The following is a 20991-nucleotide window of genomic DNA, read 5'->3' on the forward strand; positions in this document are numbered from 1 at the left end:
GGTTTATTTTAGTCTATGGGCCCAAACTACCACAGATTTTCAAAGAAGGCTTTTTCTACTGGCGTTCCCTATAACTACTGGCTTTTTCCCTAAGTGTATTGTACACTGATATTGGAGGGATGAATAGACAGGGACAGATGAATGCAGCAGAGGATGAACTGAAGCCCAGGTGGGCTGGTTGGAAGCCAAGGCTTTACCTATAAGCACTCCATTATTTCAATACCCCCAATCTAGGACTCAGCTCATACTCTCTCTCCAACCTCAAGGCAATTTTTCGAGAACATATGCCTGGCTTTGTGTGTGTGTGTGTGTGTGTGTGTGAGAGAGAGAGAGAGAGAGAGAGAGAGAGAGAGAGAGAGAGAGAGAGGGAGGGAGACAGAGAGACAGAGACAGAGAGAGAGAGACAGAGAGACAGGGAGAGACAGAGACAGAGAGACAGAGAGAGACAGAGACAGAGAGAAAGACACACACACACACACACACACACACACACACACACACTGTATATATCAGTGCATTCTACTATGGGGCTTGAATCCAGGGCCTTCTGTTCTCACTAGGCTTTTACATTTAAGAGTTTCACAGGGTTTTCTATCAGGGCTGGCTTCGAACCAGGATCCTCAATTTCAGCTTCATAAGTAAATAAGTTTAAAGGGGTAAGCCACCTGTGCCTGCTTTGGCCACCTTTAAAAAAATAGAATGCCTAAGACTCTGTTTTTCTTTACTGTGCCTTATATTTCCTTACAGCACCGAATGTTTGATGTTATTCTATGTATCTATTCCTTTGCTGATTCCTCTCTGCCCACTAGAAGGAAAGGTCTGTGATCCTTGTATAGCTCTGTCCCTGGTACTCAGCTTACCTCCTGACCCATAGCAAAGATCTGAGTTGGGATATAATGACTGATCAGCCTTAATATATTTTGTTCTTCACATATTTGTGGAATATTCATTTTGAATCCGACTTGCACTAGTCCTTTTGGAGAAAGGAAAGTGAACAAAAATGAAGTGGTCTGCTCTCTTAGAATTTAGAACATCAGGGAAGAAAGAAGCAATCAATGGGGCAGACACAGTAAGGTAAACAATCTATTAACTACCACAGCACACATGATTAAGGAAAGCTACTCCAGAAAGGGTGCCCAGGCGGAGCCTGGAAGGATGGATGCCCATGAAGGAACCAGAAGTGGATCTGGAACTAGAGAGCACTGAGGCAATGGAACGTTCATTCAGATCTTGTAGTAGCTCTCTGTGACTGGGGACAGAAGGAGAGGGACAGATTCAAGGGGGGAAGGGGGGTTGACTTCAAACTTCAGTCCTCAGGTCTCAACCTACTGAACAGCTGGGAATACAGGTGTAAGCTTCTGGCGCCCAGCCAAGCATTTCCATTGTATAGATGGGTCCACTGAGGCCTGAAAAAGCACACTTCCAACTTCGGTGAAGTGAACCGAATGTTCTCCATGGCACCAGCCTTCCCACTCTCCTCTCTCTGTCTCCCTCCTTTTCCCCTCCCCTCCGTCTTCCTTCTTTGTTTCCTTCCTCCGGATGGTTATTCTTGTCAAAAGTAAAACATACAACTTATTTACCCACCACCCTTATTTTTCTCCAAGGAACACACAGGCTCATACACAGGTTCCCCCCCCCCCAAAAAAAAATCGGTTTTCCTCAGTCCAAGCCAGCTGCCTCCAGCGGGCTGGCGGGGTGTGTATGTGGGTGAACACCCTGTGTGTGCACTGAGCCCCAATGTTCCTTCCTGGGTCTGTCCCAGGAACCTTTTATCGGAGACGCAACTCTAGAGAACAGAGCCGCCTTGACAAAGTAAAGAGGCGCTCACTGGCTGTCTGTGCGGGCTGTGCGGGCTGGGCTGCGGAGTGCCTGCCCAAGCTCCGGGCATGCGTGAGCATTGGCTGCAAAACACAGCTGGCTCGGCTAATTTTAGCCTCACTGCTGCCGCCGCCTTGAAAAAGGGACCCTTTAAGGAAATAGATTTTCTCTGAAAGAATTTGTATTAGAATGTACCAGCTGATCGACAGGCCAGATTATTATTATTGTTGTTAATATTATTGGTAGGGGAGAACTCTGCCAAGTAATTATGATTTTTTTGGTTCCTTTTTTTTTGGGGGGGGAGATGTTATTAGTACAGCCATTAAAACATCATTATCTAAGTAATCATAACACAAGACAATGGGCAGAGCAGTAATTTTATTCAAAAAGAAGCTCATCAACCTTAGGGGTCACATCATTTTTTTTTAAACCAAATTGATGTCAAGGTGCTTTCTACTATCTACTAAGTTGATCAGTCCAGTCCACGGTACTTGGCTCGGTGGTAGTAGCCTTCCCGGAGTAAGAGGGTAACAGAAATAAAATAACATACTCCTAGCAGCCTCCGGAAAGCAAAAGGTTAGTTTCTCCATCAGGTCTGGAATGCATCTGGTTGTCCTGCGTCCCATAGCTTTTAAAAGCACCCTGGACACTTCCCCCCCCCCCCCCCCCCCCCCCCCCCCCCCCCCCCCCAGCCTCCCCTCCACCCAGCAAGGTTAGTTCCTGTCTTTGTTATATTATTAATTATTATTATGATGATCATGTTATATTATTATTTCTCTTTCTCCCCCCTCCCGCCCCGCTCCTTTCCTCCAGTGTCCTCTTCTTCTTCTTTTCCCTTCCAGGGTCTTGGCTGTTTGGTGTTTAGAATGTGGCTTACCTGGCAACTTGGCAAGGCAAGGAAAAGCAGCCGGGGTGCGGGGTGGATGGTGGAGGGCAGGCCAGCCTGGGGTTCCCAGGGATCTCGGGTGCTGCAGCACAGCCGCTCTGCTACGCCAGCCAGCCAGCAGAGGGATCGCAAGTTTGCGTGCAGCGGGGTGGAGGCAGCCTTTTCTTTCTTTCTTTCTGTCTGTTTTTTTTTTCTCTCTCTCTTGGAGGAAATACTGCAGCCTTCTGGCCTGCGTTCGCCGCTCCCTGGAGAGACTCCCTGGGTTCCACCCACTGCTGGAAGGAGGGGAAGTGAATGGAAAGACAGGACGAGCCCCGAACATCATGTCACTCTGGGAGGGAGACAGCAGCAACTAAGCTGTGCGAGATTTTCTTTCTTTTCTTTTCTTTCCCCCCCCTCTTTTATTTTTCGTTTATGTTTCCCCCCTTTCCTTTTCCTTTCTTTTCCTTTCCCTTCTTTCTTTTGGTTCCCTTTCCTTTCTTTTCATTCCCTCCTTTTTCTTTAAGGTGGGAAGGAGACAAAACACGAGACAGGAAGCTGATTTGCAAAGAATCCGAGTTGTGCTAAAAGGGACTTTGGCTTTTTTTTTTTCTTCTCTTTCTTCCCTCTCCCCCCTTTTCAAACGCTGGCAAATTGACATCACTACAAACGTCTGGTTAGAGAGCAAACCGCTTCATCGGAGTGGACCGGGCAGGCAGCCGGGAGGAAGCTGGTGCTGGTGACCCGGGGTTTTCTACAGACCTCACTGTGCGTCCGTTCTCTTCTTTTCCCTTTGCGGGGTGTTTTTGTTTGGTTTGTTTCTTCAAATTCTTGCCGTGTTGGAAGTAGCCTCATCCGTCACTCCGACTGGGACTGTCACGAGTAGTGGATTAAGAGGACGCTCGGCCTGGGGCACTCTACACTGTCATCCCGTTCCCTCCCTCGGAGATAAAAGATTCCAGCTTCATGGGCAAACGCCTGGACCAGCCACAAATGTACCCCCAGTACACCTACTACTACCCTCATTATCTCCAAACCAAGGTATGGCTTGACCGACCAACCGGCGTGTCTGGCAGTCAGTGTGCTGTCTGTCTACACTGGGATGGGAAGCAGACAGGCATGAGAGGGATTCTTCCACCCTCAACCCCAGCAACCTCTTCCTGCTCCTTCGAAATTAGTAACATACCATTGGAGTTAATGAGGCAGAGGAAGATGTGAGAAGCAAGCAGCCAGCCCCTCATTGAAGCTTTCTCTTTGAGGACTGATAATAGTTTCACTCCAGTTCTTTTGTTGTTATTTGGTAGGATCAATGGGCCTGATAGAGCCCTCAAGTCCTTTGCAGAGGAGGAGGGTTTGGTTTTGGTTTATTTTATTTTTAGTTTTCAAAGAAAGGGGATCCTAGCAGTGATTACAAGGAGCGAGAATATCATTTGAGGGGCTTTTCTGGTGAGCTGCTCTTTGTCTGTGGCTCTCCTCAGGGTTTTTCCCATCATAGGACATGCCAGCCAGGGTGGGGCTGGACAAACTTTTCCTTGCTAGGAGTCCAATGAAAGCAGGGTGTAGGGACCTCTGGGGCACTGATCAAAAAAGTCTTTTAGAGTTTGTTTGGGTGTGTTTTTATTTATTTATTTATTTTTAGGTTATCTTCAGGTTATGTTAAGCATGACTAGAATGCTATGAAATTGTTCTGGCAGCTTTACAACCGTTGTTTACTTTTTAGCCCCTGTTTGTCTGTGGTAGCTGGTATCAGAAGGCCTTGGGTCTTGAAAAAAAAAAGGCAGGCGATGTAATTGATCATAATTGGACTTGAATTGGTTAAATACTTTGGGCTTTGTGTGAGTGCGCTTAAATGATCATCAGGGAACCAGAAACAAGTCCTCTTCAGTAAGCAATGAGCAGTGACAATCCTGAACTTTCTCTTGCAATTGAGATACGGTTCAAGTGTGAAATCTCTGCCTGGATTTGTCAAGTAAATCCGATTTGATTTAAGGGAAAATGTTGAGAGTAACTATGTTGAGTACATGGGTGCTATTAGTTTGTATGACATTCACCAGACACCACCATCTTCTTAATAAATAAATATACAAGAGTAAATGAGTCATGCTGAGGGTCTGTGCAGTCACCAGGACTTATGGTGTGTTAGGTTTGGTAATGCATGCTATAGTTATCTCTCATTTATGCTTTCTCATCAAACAATGCCTACTTCTGACAGCCAACTTTCAATATTGCATTAGAGATTGTTGTTGTTTTGGTTTGGTTTAGTTCTTTTTCTTTTCTTTGACTGTTCCTATGATCTACCCTGCCCCTCCAAGGTCGACTTGCAGGCTTTTTGCCTTTGTGAGCATTTAGTTTGTGTGGCTGCTGCTGCTTAAATAGACCAGCCCTCCTGCTTGGTTGGTGTCCTGAGTTTTAACTCTTTGGGGGATTGCCTTTCCTGAAGGCACTGGCCAAAGGAACACAGCTTTCCAAAGGGGAAGTCACAGTCATTTCTCACCCTCTAAAGTCACAAAAACAATAAGCTCAAGGATTGCCTGAAAAACACCCAACATTCCATCCCTTTAACTCATTTGGCTACATATTTCCATTTTTTTTAAATTGGGTTTTGTTTTGGTCCTTGGTTTCTATTATTACATATTCTCAGCAAAGAAACTTTAGATTGAAATGAATGAACTATCATTTGTTTGTTTTAGCTTTTTTTTTTCTCTCTGCTTGGGATTTCTCTTAACTGATGACTGGCAGGAAGTAATGCATGCTGTGGATATTGTATGAAAGACTCTGAGGGCCAGATGAGCTACCCTTGTAGAAAGTGTGTGTGTGTGTGTGTGTGTGTGTATGTGTGTGTATGTGTGTATGAGAGAGAGGGGGGGGAGAGAAGAAGACAGAAGAGACAGAGACAGAGATTGGGAGAGCAAAGTTCGACAAAGAAAAAGAAGTCAGCCTGAAAAATAAAGAGAAAGTTCTACAAAAATCTCTTTTGGGGTCCTATATAGTTTAATTCTGTGTGGACCAGAGGCATCTGGATCTTGTTACTTTCAAGCTAGCCTAAGCCATCAACTTTTGGAACATTTTTTAAGAAGCTAGACCCATTAGGGATTCTAAACTGATATTCCAGTAATCAGATCAGGGTGTAGGGAAGGTAAAGATCAGCTGCTTTGGCTATCTGGGCAGTTCATATGGACTATTATGAGGTAAACTTTTGACAGTGCTGTGCAGTTGTCTAAACTATTACAGAGCTTCTGAAATGACAGGCATTAGTGACACCCCTGGAAGCTAAAGAGAGAAATAGATGCTGTGTTGAAACTCAGATTCAGAACGGGTGGAAGTAATATGCAATTGTGTTGTAACACGTGAGGACTTTCTGACAGGGTTAATCCAGTTCAGAGAAACACTAGTATGCCCCACTATTGAGGAGAAAACAGCTGGATTATTTCCATATTACTTTTTGCCTCTTTTGTACTTACCTTTCGAAATGTAATTCACAAGCATTTTAACAAAAGTGCTTGCTGCTTCTATTCATATGGTAAGTCTGGATGGAATTAATAAAATCTGCTCTTCTGTCCTTGGCTTGTGTTATAATTTAAAGTCAACTATTAAAGATAATTCTAATAGAGAAAGAATCCTTGTAGTTGAAACAAGTAGAATTCTACAGGTAATAAAAATTGTGATATTATTTTACCTTAGAGGTATTTGCTGACATTCATTTGTTGTTGTTGTTGTTTCCTCTGGGAAGAACTTCACGGTATTTAGAAGAATTAAAATATTAGAATTATTCAGAAATGCAAAATAGGCTAAAGCATTTATTCAAACAGTGTAATATTAAATACAGCTTCAATTTTCTTACAAAAAATCAACATGAATTTGGTGTGTGTGTGCATGTGTGTGTGTGTGTTTGTGTGTGTGTGTGTGTGTGTGTGTGTGTGTGTGTAGGACCTGGGTAATATCCCTTAGCCTTTTGGCATTCTAACCACTTGAGCCACAGATTCATTTCTCACTTTTTAGTTGTTACTTGGAAATAGAGTTTTATGGACCTTTCTGCTTGTGCTGGCTTTGAACTGTGCTCCTCAGATCTTAGCCTTCATAATAGCTAAGTCTAGCTAGCACCTAACATGAAGTTGGCATTTTAAAAGTAAGTGCAAATGTTTTCCATTTCTTCAAATTTATATTAAAATTTTAGAGAAACTTGTGATCTTTCCCTGGCTTCTCTGCTTCCAGTTCCCTGTATATTACAACCAACTTCTCTACTTTGTCTGACAAAAGAAATTGGATGTTTATTTCATCCATTGAATAATTTTACAAATGTCCTAAAGGTTTTATATTGGAAAGATGCATTAAGTTCAGTCCCATGAAACCCAGCAGTTGACCTGTAGCTGTAATTTCTAGCAACTTCTAGCAACTTCTCACATTTTCTTGATTTTTTCTTTTGACTAATATTTTTCTTGGGCAAAATAAAAGGAAGAAAAAGAAAAAGCAACTTTAATAGGAAACATTTCTTTTGGTTCAGAAAAAATCAGAGATCTTATTGACATATTACAGTATTTAAATTATAGACATGATTGATTAAAAAATAAAAACAATTTATCTAAGCAAATTTGTTGTTTGAAAGGCTGTGCAGAATAATCAGCAAATTTTAGAGAATAACAAAGGTCCAAATGTATTTAATTAGTTTCATGACAAAATGATACTTGATTAGTCGTGAGCCAACTTTAAGTACTCAGAAAACAAGTCTGTTGCTCTTGAATTATAAGATTCCAAGTAAGTTTCATGATAAAGCTGCATACATTTTAGGGCATTGAGGAGGCTCTTGGAAAATATACCATTTGAAAGAAGAAAGCTATAAACAAAACCCAGGCAGACAAACCAACAAACAAAAAAACCCGTAGTCCTTGGTTGGCGTATTGATAGGTAACATTTGGAAGACATTAGTCTTCTTTGTAAAATTTAAGGAATCACCTGCCTGTGGCTCATGCCTGTAATTCTAGCTACGTAGGAGGCTGAGGTCTGAGAATTGCCTTTGGAAGCCTGCCAGGGTAGGAAAGTCTGTGAGACTTTTATCTCTCATGAACCAGGCACACCCTAGTCTATAGGCTTCTGAAATCCCATGTGAAGTTTCTGACTTGCTGCTCTCACATCACTATTGCATTTCCTTCTTTAGCCATGTGGTACACAGGAGGTCTTAAAGACAGTGGCTCAGAATAGAGGACCCTCACAGGATCTCCCTGGCTAGCAGCACACACAGATGATGTTCAGAGCTTTGTGTGGGGAAAGGGTCAAGTGCATGGAGGAATCCACCAAGTGCCACTCATCTCAGGCAGAAGCTTCATCCTCTGCATCCTGGACTGCCACCCTGGCTGAGCCTAGCTGGAGTCCAGATGACTGTGCCATCAGGAGAATAATCACTTGAACACAAGGAGTAGGGAGCAGGCAAAGAAAGAGGAATGTCCAGATCCTTCAAAAGCAAAACAAAACAACCCTTAAACACATTCCTTACATATGCAATACAGAAAATCTTGCAGAGGAAAAGAATGAGTTTAGGATTTCTCGAGTACTTCCTGCCTCAGATTTGCACTGATAGTCAAAGTTGGTAACTCTCCAATAGTTTTAAAACAGCCATGAAAAACTCTCAAGTCCAGTTTTTCTTTGAAAGCTCCAAACACACAAAACTGGTTTTCCAAAAACCTTCCGTGATCAAATTTTTAGGTACAACTGCAAATATTTTCTTTTGCTTCAGGGGGAAAATTGATAGCATGAAACTATGATAAGTCCTGCCTGTCTTATTTTACAATATATAGAATTTTAGTTTTAAGTAAGAGCCAACTAGAAACAAGGGCCCAACTTCCCTTTTCTTTTTCTTTTCTCCCCAAAATCTTTATTATCAGTGGGGTTAGACCCAGTTTCAGGGCATATTTAGTGACATAGTTAGCTCTTTTCTACAATGTAATTACACTGCATACTTGAGAGGAGTAGAATGCATCAAGCTGAGATATTTCTTTCTCCAGAATAAATGCAAACTTACAGGGGAAACTATAATTTTTTTGTAACATCACCTTCCTAAAGCATTTTCCTTTCATTTTTCTCCCTCTTACTTTGAAAACAAAGCAAAACAAAACCGCCTAGAATTTTACAGTGCAAAATTATTTCTATGAAGCTATGAAATCTACATGAGGACTAGGAGCGAGGTTACATAAAAGAAGTAGGTTGAGTTCATTCTGGGTCTTTCTGGCGTCAGGAATTTGGAAAGCTTCCTTGTCTCCCCCCACTAATATGATTTTTATTTACCCAATCCTCTCTGACATTATCAGTCCTTTATGCAGAGAGTTCACTCACAACTAGATCCATGCTAAATTCTAAGAAAACCATTCTTTTTCTTTGAAAGAAAACTTCTATAGTGTCAATCTTTTTATTCAGAGTAAATGGTTGATGTTTATTTGAAATTGGCTAAAGTACTACATTGCAATTGTTTTGTAACTGTCTTCCATGCCACAGCTGTATGTGATTAAGTAGTGCAATATTAAAAGCACGTGAGAAGAGATGAGTGTGCTATAGCTTCTGAATCGAGAGTACAGACGGAGCTAGAGACGAAGAGCAAATGTGTGGTAATACGTGTATTGAGGATATGTGTTGCTATTTTTTGCAGTAGTGGGAAAATGTTGAACTATTTCGGATATGCTTAAAAAGTATGTCTTCTGAAAATGGAAACAGATGAATGATATCAATTTTCAAAAAAGTATACAGTGAATCTGACTACTTAGCTAGATGACACACAGATACCCAGTGAGCCCAAGCAGGGAAAATGGAAACACTAGTTAACCCCATACAACATATATTCAAAAGGCAAAAGTGAACTGCTCCTTGCTCTATGCAAGTTATGTATAAATTTTGTTTTTGCTACTTTAATCAGTATAACTGTTATAAGAAAAATTTCAGTCTATTTATCCCTAAAGAAACTGGTAGATACTAAAGTCCAGCACCAGAAAGAGAGCAAAATAGGCAATGTGTATTTCTTTTGAAAGATATTTGGTCTGGGTAATAGTAGCTCATGCCTATAATCCCAGCTGCTCAGAGGCTGAGATCTTGAAGATTGTGGTTCAACAAGCCAGCTGGGACAGGAGAGTCCATGAGATTCTTATTTTCAATTAGCCCCCAAAAGCTGGAAGTGGAGGTGTGGGTCAAGTGATAAAGTGCCAGCCTTGAGCAAAAAATCCAAGAGAGAGAGCATGGAACCTTGAGTTCAAGCCCCAGTTCCAGTTCGCAGACAAAGAAGGAAAGAAGGAAGGAAAGAAGAAAGGAAGAAAGGAGGGAGGGAGAGAGGGAGGGAAGGAAGGAACAAAGGAAGGAACGAAGGAAGGAAGAAAAAAATGGTACTTGGAAATACTAAATTCAATTTACTGAAAAGATGGCATTTTCATTGCCAGTGTTAAAAATTAGAAAGTAAGAAGAGAACACAAGTTTTTGCCTCTTTTTCTGTAGCAGAGAAATTACTGTGAAGAAATTAATGATTTTTTTTTGTCTATGCCAATCCTGGGCTTGAACTCGGGGCCTGGACATTGTCCCTGAGGCTTTTTGCTCAAGGTTAGCACCCTCACACTTGAAGCACAGCTCCGCTATTTGCTTTTTTTGTGGTTAGTTAGAGATAAGAGTCTCATGGACTTTCCTGTCCAAGCTTCTTTGAACCAGGATTCTCAGATCTGAGCCTCTGGAATAAATAGGATTACAGGTGTGAGCCACTAGGGCCCAGCTAGAGTTTTTATTTATACTTTATTTATAAATAAGATATTTATGTTTGTTTTCCAGTGCTTTTAAAATATTTGTGCATGAAAACTATAATGTCTAGATTTCTAGGGACCATCAATCTGTAGCACTAGTAATAGTAATAAACCTGTACATTTATTGTAATCAATCTGTACTATTGAATCATTAATAAATAAGTTATAATACATAGAATATGATTTATTAGTAATTGGTTATGTCTCAGGCCTTAAAAATGCCTATTAAATTGATTATTGGTTTTAAGATTTCTGATTTTAGACACTCAGAAAACCAAACATTAAAGGGATATTCAGAGAGAAGTTTAATATTGTTTTGTTTTTAATGGATTTTTATGCCAATATTTACGGAGAATTTGTGTACATTTAAGTTTTTTTGTTTTTTTCTATTTTCTTGAAAAAGAGAAAGCCTACCTCAGTAGTAGGTTTACTACACATCAATATATACCACATGGAATCAAATATATGAAGTTTTATAAAATATGAATTAAGTTTTATAATTCAAAATTTCTTTATTCTTTAATGGTTATCCAATTTTACAAGTATAGATAATAGAAGATATAAATTCTCTTTTTCTCTAAGAATATTCTCTTGATTTCTGAGTCAAAATTTGGTTTCTAGGTCAAATTCAATTACTAAGATCCCTTCCAGGTGTAACACATGTGACTCCTTTGGAGTTAGCTCGGCCTTCCTTGGGATCGTAATGATTTGAGGAGGTTTTTGTAGCAAGCAATTAAATGTAGCTTTATAGGCTCTGTTGAATTGATAAATTTAACTGTCTGTGTCCTTCACCATGTCTAAATCTGGTACATGGAGACGAAGCCATCCATCATTTGGGGGTAGAGGGAAAGCAGGTCCAGGGGTTGGACAAAATGATAGAAGTTTCTAAATCATCATCACCATAGGCTTTGTTGGGATGATTAAAGTTTCCTCCTTGCAATGAGAGTACAATGTTTTCCTGTTTGTCTTTTAACTTTAAAATGATTGAAGAGTTTCATAGATATGCACCCATTGTCTAAACCAGGTGGTATAGTGATAAAAGATAAAATTGCCACACTAACTTACTGACAATCTGCCAGACCCCAGTGGCTCATATCTATAATCCTAGCTACTGAGGAGGCTGAGAGCTGAGGATCACCCTTAGATGCTAGTTTGTACATGAAAGTCCGTGTGGCCCTTAGCACCAATTAACCACCAAAAAGCCCACAGTGGAGCTCCAGCCTTGAGAATAAAAAGCTAATCAAGACAAGAAGTCCCTGAGTTTAAGTGCCAGTCTTGTCACAAAATTAACACACACAACAATGATAATTTCCTGAATGAATATAGGTGCTTGTGTGAACTATAAACAGTAATTGATAGATGATGTTTTTTATTTGCAAAGTGCAGATCTCTGAATCTTAGAATAGTTGCCTTGAAAACATAGGAAGAAAATATCATAGTTTGCAATCCTGTAAGTGTGTATAGAAAAAAAATAGTACCTTATACTTTTTGTTTGCTAGATACCCTTTTTATTTCACTCCCAAATCCTATAAGCTTAATTAATGAAGTTAATTATCATATAATGTCCTGTTTTAATTAATTAGTTATTTAAGCTTTGACAGTCCCATATTATTTTGATATAATTTAGTACACAGGTTACTATTATGTTTGCTGGAGTGAGATGTTTGTTTTTGGAGCAGAAGAGGGGGAACATGTTCCTCAGCAAGATCTCTGGTTTTTATCTGCATATTGATTTGTTCACTTGGGGAAATACTTGCAGTTACTTACCTCCAGTCACAACAGTATATTACTGGGACCCTTGCTCTAGGATGAACAACATTCCAGAAAAGGGCCATTACACAGACAGAAATGTTATTGTTTATGTAAATCCAATGCATTTTCCTTCCTTCCTTCCTTCTTCCTTCCTTCTTTCCTTCCTTTTTTCCTTCCTTCCTTCCTTCCTTCTTTCCTTCTTTCCTTCCTTCCTTCCTTCATCCCTCCCTCCCTCCCTCCCTCCCTCCCTCTCTCTCTCTCTCTTTCTTTCTTTCTTTCTTCCTTTCCTTCTTCCTTGCTTCTTTTCTTTTGAGGGACACATGGTAGAAAAGCTCAGCACAGTAGAAATATGATTAGCATTCTTTTCTCAATATATCTCAAAAACAGACATATTGGATTGACCTTTGGCAGTGACAACAACCTGATGTTCCAGCTCTGGGTGCCAGGGTCACAGAAATGTTCCTTGCATAATTGGTAGAGCTGTTTATGAGACAGATTTGAAAGGAACAGGTGTTTTCCTGGGCTCCCAGTTTGGAGGCATAGGCAAGAGATAAACCAGTGGTACATTACTTTTCTATGGCATGATCTTTCTGGATTTTTTGGTTTCAAAACAGGGTTATGTGGGTTTTAAGAGTGTGAACTGCTCCTGTCCTAGTTCTGTGTTTTTTGTTTTTTTTGTCACCTTGGAAACTTCTACTAGTACCTAGATGCCTGTCTCTTTTACCCAGAGAAACTCATATGTCTCTTAAAGGAGATACAGCTTTCCATGTTTGTACATTTTACTTTTGCTCACAACAGTTAGGCATCCAGAAGCACATTCTTTTTATTTTTTTCTCTACTTCTCACTCACACTCTCTCTTTCTTTCATCCTTTTATTTTCTTTTTCACAATCTCTCTTTTATAATCCTAGACAAGTCTTGTACTACTGAATATTTGATTCTATTTTTTTCCTATAACTACATAACAGTTGTTTATAAAGTATAGGGTATAACTATTCTCCAATTATTTAGTAGGGAAACTATCAATAGCAAGTTAGAAAAACATGAGATGACAGTTCTAAAGCTTTCTCGGGTGATTTATGTGAAGTACCAAGAAAGATAAAACAAAAAAAGAAGAAAGAGAAAATAGGAAGGCTAAGGGATCAGGCTCTAATCCACTTTTGAAAGTTCTTGGAAGATAAGGATTTGTTTTCCTTCCTAAAAGGAAAACATAAGAGCTATTTGGCCAAGAAGAGGGAGTTTGCAAATACAAGAACCGTCTTTGGGAAAAATATTAACCTTAATATAAAATTTCATGTGAGGGAGTTATAATGTTGAGACTTTGAGTGTCTTCTGGAAAAATAACAACAACAGTGCTTATGTGGACAATGAATGCTCTGATTTGGGTTTAACATGCCAAAATACTAGGTAATTTCCAGTGTTTATATCTGCTGTATCTTCCAAGTGCTCAGGGAGGGCTTGTGTAACAGTCTTTATAAGGTTTTTGATTGAAAAAAAATAAGTATTTTTTCAGAAAATATTAAGAATCAAGGTATTTAAAATTTTTGATATGTAAAATGTTAGTCTAAATCTGTACATGTAAAAAATATAATTGTGAATGATACTGTTCTGCACCGCATGACTAAGTCCTTACATTAGCTTAGCTTGCTTGTTCACAGCTGGAACTCTACCACTTGTGCCACATCTCCAGTCAAGCTTTGGCTGGCTAGTTGGAGATGGACTGTCTTGGACTTTTCTGCTTTAGCTGCTATGAACTGTGATCCTGTGGATCTTAGCCTCTGAATAGTTGGAATTATAAACATGAGCCTCAGTCATGACCCACTAGTGCCCAGGTGCAACTATAGTTTTGAGGAGGAAAAAAATGGATGACTGTGGTGGTAAAACCAGCATAGCCGTATTGCTATAGTATTACACAATGAAGATTGTCAAATCAGTCAGTCGTGATCTTTGGAGATCATTCATGGACATGGAGACCCAGAGAGTAAGCAATTGAAGGGATGTGTACTCTTGCTTTGGACCCTCAGCAGGAGTAAGTGCTAGAAAGGAGCAGCCTGACTCTAAATTTGAGATCCCAATATGACCCAGGCAAGGCTAGCTCCTAATCTTACTACTTATGTTCCATGTTTTCTACTAAGTTCTTTGTGCTTACTTCTACATCTGTGTACCATTTTAGGTCTGTCTGATGAGACTTGTGTCCTTGTATGTGTTCTGTACCTCCTTACATTATCTAGATTGTCTTTTCCCACTCTAGTTCTTTGATTCTTTGTTGTAGCTTCTGCTTTCCTTGTTCTTTCCTACCTATATCCTTTTCTTTCTTTTTTTTCTTCTAATTCTAAAGTTTTCCCCTTTGTGGTTTTTTTCCTATTCTCTCAGCTTCAACACACACATACTCTTTCTCTTTCTCTTACGTGTGCATGCATGTGTGTGTGTGTGTGCATGTGTGTATTGGCACTGGGTCTTGAACTCAGGGAATTGTGCTATACTTGGCTTTTTTCCCTCATAGCTGGAGTTTTACCACTTGAGCCATACCTTTAGCGCAGCATTTTGCTAATTAATTGAATAGGAGTCTCCAGGATTTTTTTTTCCTGCCTGGTCTAACTTTCAAACTTGAACCTCAATTCTCACCTTGCTGAGTAGCTACGATTCCAGTCATGAGCCACCAGTGCCTAGCACTATCTTTTTATTTGTCATTATTAGCCAAAGTATAGTAAAATTAGCTTTCAAACAGTAAGATTAAGTCAGTAAGATTAAATTTAAGCTTCTCCTATTTTTGTTCAGTTATAAATTTATTTTTGGCTTTTTGAATGTAACTGCATTTTTTTCTGTATATTATACTTAAGAGGATGTGTGTGTGCATGTGCACACACATGTGCATGTATACCCACATGTGTATGTATTTGTACATTTTGTATTTAGACTTCTATCAGAGTTCGCTGTCAACAGTAAGTGGACTGGGACCACCTTTCTTCTTTGAATAGCTCTGTAGATCTCTCATATATCTGATGCAGACTGAGGTTGTTCTGTGTGTTTTGGGCAATGCTCTCTGGCTAAAGGCAGTGTTTTTTAAATCAGACCTGCTCAATGTCATCTTCACTTCTGTGATACTTTGTGTCAAAGGGCATTCTGTGTCTTCAGAAACAAGTCCTTCTTTGGATGTACAGATTATTGTTGTAATCTCTGTCTCCTGAAATCTGTGGGTCACTGGGGTAAATATGCCAGGGATGTCAGCTAAGGTTATACTTAGTGAGCTATTGGGACACACTCGAATAGCACCAAGTGAGCAAAGTCAGAAACCATAATTGAAAAAAGAAGGAAAGGAAGAAAGAGAAAAGAAACCACTACAGGGCTGAATTCCAAGATGCTGGAAAGAGAATCAGTATACAGACCAACTATTACAGGGAAGAAATGGACTTCAAAGACACGAAGTAGCCAGGATTTGGGACTTTGGGATGAGAAGATGCAAGTAGGTCAGAACTAAATGGTAGCAGTGGTGGTTTCGAGAGCATTCCAGGGCAATTCCTGAGCAAGGGCCAAGAATATCAGCTTTTATACGTGGCTTTCTTTCATGAGTTTGCAAGACATTGGACATACCAGACATGAATGAAGCTTAAAGAACCAGGTTAGCCTGGCTCTGATGGCTCATGCCTATAATCATCCCAGCCACTTGGGAAGCTGAGATCTGAGGATTGTGATTCAAAGTTAGCCAAAGCAGACAATTTCAAGAGACTCTGAATTCCTATTAACCAGCAAGATGAAGGCATAGCTCAAGTGGTAGAGTGCCATCTTTGAGTAGAAAAACGCTAAGCAAAATTGCAAGGCTGTGAGTTCAAGCACCAGTACAGATACAAAAAAATTAAAGTTATTTAAAGAGCTGGGAGATGGACTGAGTCTTTGCCAGTTGTACTTATCAAGATCCAGGATCTTCAATGATATAGTCATTTGTTAACTGTGTGTAGCACATTCTTATTGACAATACCCAGATGGATTTTTCTTCAAAACCTTCAAAAGACTTCTAAGATCAGATGAGAATGACAAAATTTCTTTGGGAAGAATGCTACATCTTCCCTTTACAATGAACAGAGCAAGTAAAAACCTGTCTAAAGTAATAAGAGACAGAGTAAGCTGTCCTCAACAAACCTGTTGGAGCAAAGTGAACAAAATGTGATTTGGATTTTGACTTCCTTGCTTTTCCAAGTTATTCTTAGTCTAAAATATTAAATATTAAAAATATTATTTTATTGCATTAAGGTTATTGTTATTTGTGGAATACACAGTTTCTCTATCAATAATCTTTCAAATTTTAGTAAAGTTTTCTATTGCAAAGTAAAATATACTTGTACATCTAGGGAAACAACTCATGCTTTGGAAATGCTAATAATCTCCTTCAGCATCTGGTCATCAAAAACTTTGAAAAAAATTATATTAATAGGCAGCTAATTGCTTCAGGAGTGCTGTCTAGTTTTATGCAAACATGTAATTGGACTCATTATATATAGGATCATACTGAACATGTTATTTAACTACTGAACTTTTCAACAACAAATATATTTTACACACCTTCACCAGGTCATTAGATCTTTCTGTTTCTGGTAGTCAGGGTAATGGTTCTTTCTGTGTTTGCACCCCATTTATGGGTTGTTGATAGACATGCATCTTATTGTTACTACATTGCTATCATGAGAAAAGCTACAGTATATAATCAGGGTACTCATTTAAATATTAGGGATTGAATTGATAGTCTTCTAATCATCTTGGCTTCCTTAACACAGTGCAAATGAGTTTATCATTACCTAAGGATTGGTATCTGTGTTTGGATTCATAACCCAGAAGGTCTGTGTCCTGCATAAGTGTCTGTCTCTTTGTGATTGACTAATAAGCATTTTATTCTGCTCCTTTTGATGAGAAGATTGTATCTTGTGTTCAATATGAAAGAGTTGTCAAGTGTGGCAGAATGGGAATGTAGCTGTGTGCTGATAGCTCATACCTGCAATCCTACCTACTCCAAAGGCTAAGATGTCAGGATCATGGTTCAAAGCCAGCCAAAATTTTCTACCAATTAACAAGCAAAAGGCCAGAAGTGGAGCTGTGGCTTAAGTGGTAGAGCACCATCTTAGATAGAAAAAGCTAAGAGACAATGCCAGGTTCTCAGTTCAAGCTCCAGTATTGGCACAAAAATAAATTAATTAAAAAAGTAGGATTATCACATTTTGTTTGTTACACCACCATGTGATTCCCATTATTGTTGATCCCAAAGGATGTTTTGGATTGCAATAATACTACTCTATCATGACTACTGTCTCATTTCATATGAGCTGCACTTGCATTCCAGATCAATTTTCCTCATCTATCACCTAAGACACTAAGTTGGAAGGGCTGTCATAGGCAAAAAGATCATTGTATGCAGCCTCAAATCTTGCTAAACAAATTAAAAGCCCTCTGAAATATTTTTGCCCTGAAGTTAATACCTTCTCCAAAGACTTTTGGGCATCAGAATTTCTCTCTTTACACTATTATCTTGGACTATGCTCAAGTTTGTATACAGAATAATTTTGGTCTGTGTAACTTGTTTGCTCCTATTTGATCTATGTCAATAATGTCATGGAATATCATTTGTATTTGAAAGTCCATCAGTAAATGTAATGAGTCTAGATTGATTATATTTTTTTCTTCAACTTGTGTCTTGTCATTATTCCAACTTTTAATTAGGATAAATATATGATAATTAAAATAACAAAATATTTACCTACTGAAGATACTACCCTAGTATGGTATAGAGCATTTGCTATTTAAACTTTGTCTAGAAGATGGTAGGTCATAACGCATTAAGTTTGCTCTTTCTGTAAGAAAAATTCAGCCCAGCATAAACTTCTAATAACACTTAATTCTCTTCATGTATTTTCATATAGAAGATCAAGATTCAAAGCCAGCCCATGCAGGAAAGTCTGTGAAACTCTTATCTCGAATTAACTGAATAGATCTTAATTGTAATCTTTCAAGTGTGATGGCCACAATGTATACAGACATATTTGGAAATGTACAGTGATTTTTTTCCATCCATGGACCTTCACAGATGACTCTTGTTTCTTTTACTTTAGTGCATATAAGATGGGGATAGAAAACTTGGTTCAACACATTAGCGCCAAATTGATATTTTCTTTGCACAACCAGAAGGCTCATGCTTAAAAAGACTTACCCATGCATAAAAACCAATAGCATACATATATATCATATATCATTCGTGTAGGTAGGAACATCTTAACCCATTCTGAAAAAGGAATTTAATAATCAGAAATGAAAACAGAAGTTTGGCTGAAGAAAAACACATCGAGCATACTAATGATTTTGGAAGGCCCCATTTCTGACTCTACAACTTGCTATAGTCCATTTTCTCCAGAATTTCCTTACTTGCTTTCTATTTCAGTTTCCTGTCATTTCTTTCCATTACAAGAGTACTTAGTTTGTTGATAAGAATGTCTCCAGAATCAATATTAGACTAGTTGTAATGTGTTTCAGTGTGCTACAAAGAATTCCAATATATTAACATATGATGAAGGTGATAAAATATAAATAAGAGCCATTTACTCAATGAGATTGTGATTAGAGGTAATGGGAAGGGGAGGGCCACAGAAATGCTTGAAATTGACTTGATGCATGAGCATAATGGAGCCCAAACCCTTTGAGGGCTCTGATCAATGCTGCTCACTGCAACATGCCTTTGCTCTTCTATTATGTTTCTCAGTATGCAGCTTTACAATCTGCAGGATTAAAATCACATGGAGATTTGCTTTCAATATTTCTCATTTCTTACATGAACTTATAAAAAAATTGTTGTTCTGTTTTGGTAAATCATGCAAGTCTATCTCAGCACTCCATAGAAAACTCACCCTGTAGTCTAAAATGAATGTATTGAGAAATTGTCTGGGTTTTATATTGTTATATTTCACAATACTTGTACTTTTCTCATTTCAGTTTCAAGGATGGCTTTGTCCCCTACAGTAACTAAATTAGTAGGGAGAAAAGGTGTCATTTTCTTGCAGCTAGCACATCAGGTGTCAGCACTTGCTTCCCTAGAGTGAGACTTCATGTTTAATTTAAAAAATGCTAAGCCAGGTTGCTGGTGCCTCATGCCCATAATCTAACCTACTAAGGATGCTGAGATCTGAGGGAGGACCACAGTTCAAAGCCAGACCTGGCAGCAAGGTCCATGAGACTCTTATCTCCAATGAACCACCAAAAAGCCAGAAGTAGATCTGTGACTTGAGGGAAGAAGCTAAGGGACAGTGACCTGCCTCTGAGTTCAAACCCCAGTACTGGCACGTACATGCACATGTGCACACACACGCATGTGTGAACACGCACACACACACACACACACACACACAAAACTTCCAGTGAGGCCACCTCAAGATAGTAGATGTGGTATTGTGTATGAAGTAGAGCCTCTGTACGTTACTCAATGGAGAATGAATAAACAGTTTTGTTTTGTTTTTCTTTTTTCTTTTTGGCTTAGTGTTTGGCTTTCTAATCTCCTTAAAACTTACATTTAATGAGGCTAAAACTTAATTTTATCCTTTGTAAAAATCTTCCTCCAACTACCAGAGCTGATCTCACCAAGCTCTTCAAGCTCAAAATCAGAGGCCTATCTTCAAGTTCGACGATCCCCAATCCCTGCCATGCTGTACAGTATAGGCTTAATGAAGGTGTACTGAAAATGAGTGATCCTGCCACATAAACGCTACAGTCTCATACCTAATGTCTGATAATAGACTGATAGTTGCTTTTTGGACACTTTAACATTGTGTTTCCCCTTCTGTCTAACCTGTGATCTCCCATGCAGGAGAAAGTACGTCTGTTCCACATTTGCTGTACCCTCATAAACTACAGCATGGGCAGAGCCTGAGACTGTCCAAGGGGGCCTACTGAATGGCTAGTCCTGTTTCTTTGGTGTCCTATTGGTTTCATATTCTTCAGAGAAATTTCATAAAACTTTTTCTTTACTTATATGTTTAGTTATTCTACTTTGCTTTGTTCTTTTTAAAATTTCAAAATAGCGTCTGTTTTTATTTTGGTAACTGGGGTTTGAAACTTAGGACACGAGTACTGTTTCTTAACTTTTTCTACTCAAGGCTGGTACTCTACCATGTGAGTCACAACTCCACTTCCAGTTTTTGGTGGTTAATTGGATATAAAAATCTCATGGATTTTACCTATTGGATGAGCTTCTGTGATCCTCAGATTTCAGCCTCCTGAGTAGCTGGTGTGAGCCAACAGTGCCTGGCCTTTAATATTTTGCATTTAATTTTAACATGAAGCTAGGAAAGAAAGATAGAATTTTCATTTAGGTGTTCAACACTTCTTTTGTATAACTTCTCTTTTCGCACTTGAATCAATCTCAAGGTAATAGACAGGTATCTGAGAACACCCTTTTTCTATCCTTCTTCCAAAATGTCTGTTGACATTTTGAGGAAAGAGGGAAGATTTTCAGTGTTTATGGAATTAAAATATCTTCCGGCCTACTATGGTGTCCATTCATTTTGTGCGAGCTAGTTATTATAAAGGTTTTGGGTGCTGGAAATGTGTCAGTTGCAAATGAGCTCTTCTTTAGGTTAACTTGGTAGGGAAGACATGGACAAGACAGAAGAGATTATAACATGACTTTCACCCTTCTCAAACTAAAATCTGAGAAACAGACAGCTGATCTACCAAGGAAAAAAATTAAATTCTAGGTTGTCAAACACTAACTTATGTTGAAGAGAACAGTAGGCTGTCTCTCCAAGTATATCCTGAAGAGAAA

General features: G+C 39.1%; 1 protein-coding gene across 2 annotated transcripts in view; it reads left to right on the forward strand.

Moving 5' to 3' along the window:
- Positions 1 to 3338: 3338 nt before the first annotated feature.
- The window catches only part of Rbms3 (RNA binding motif, single stranded interacting protein 3), a 717266-nt gene continuing 699613 nt past the window's right edge, over positions 3339 to 20991 (forward strand). For both annotated transcript variants that reach the window (XM_013028502.1, XM_013028503.1), the window contains exon 1: positions 3339 to 3724. In XM_013028502.1, coding sequence (XP_012883956.1) covers positions 3650 to 3724 — 75 coding nt within the window. In that variant the 5' untranslated portion in view covers positions 3339 to 3649. The remainder of the gene's footprint in view (positions 3725 to 20991) is intronic.

This window comes from Dipodomys ordii, unplaced genomic scaffold (genome assembly GCF_000151885.1).
Source record: "Dipodomys ordii isolate 6190 unplaced genomic scaffold, Dord_2.0 Scaffold110, whole genome shotgun sequence".
In the NCBI taxonomy this organism is placed as follows: domain Eukaryota; kingdom Metazoa; phylum Chordata; class Mammalia; order Rodentia; family Heteromyidae; genus Dipodomys; species Dipodomys ordii.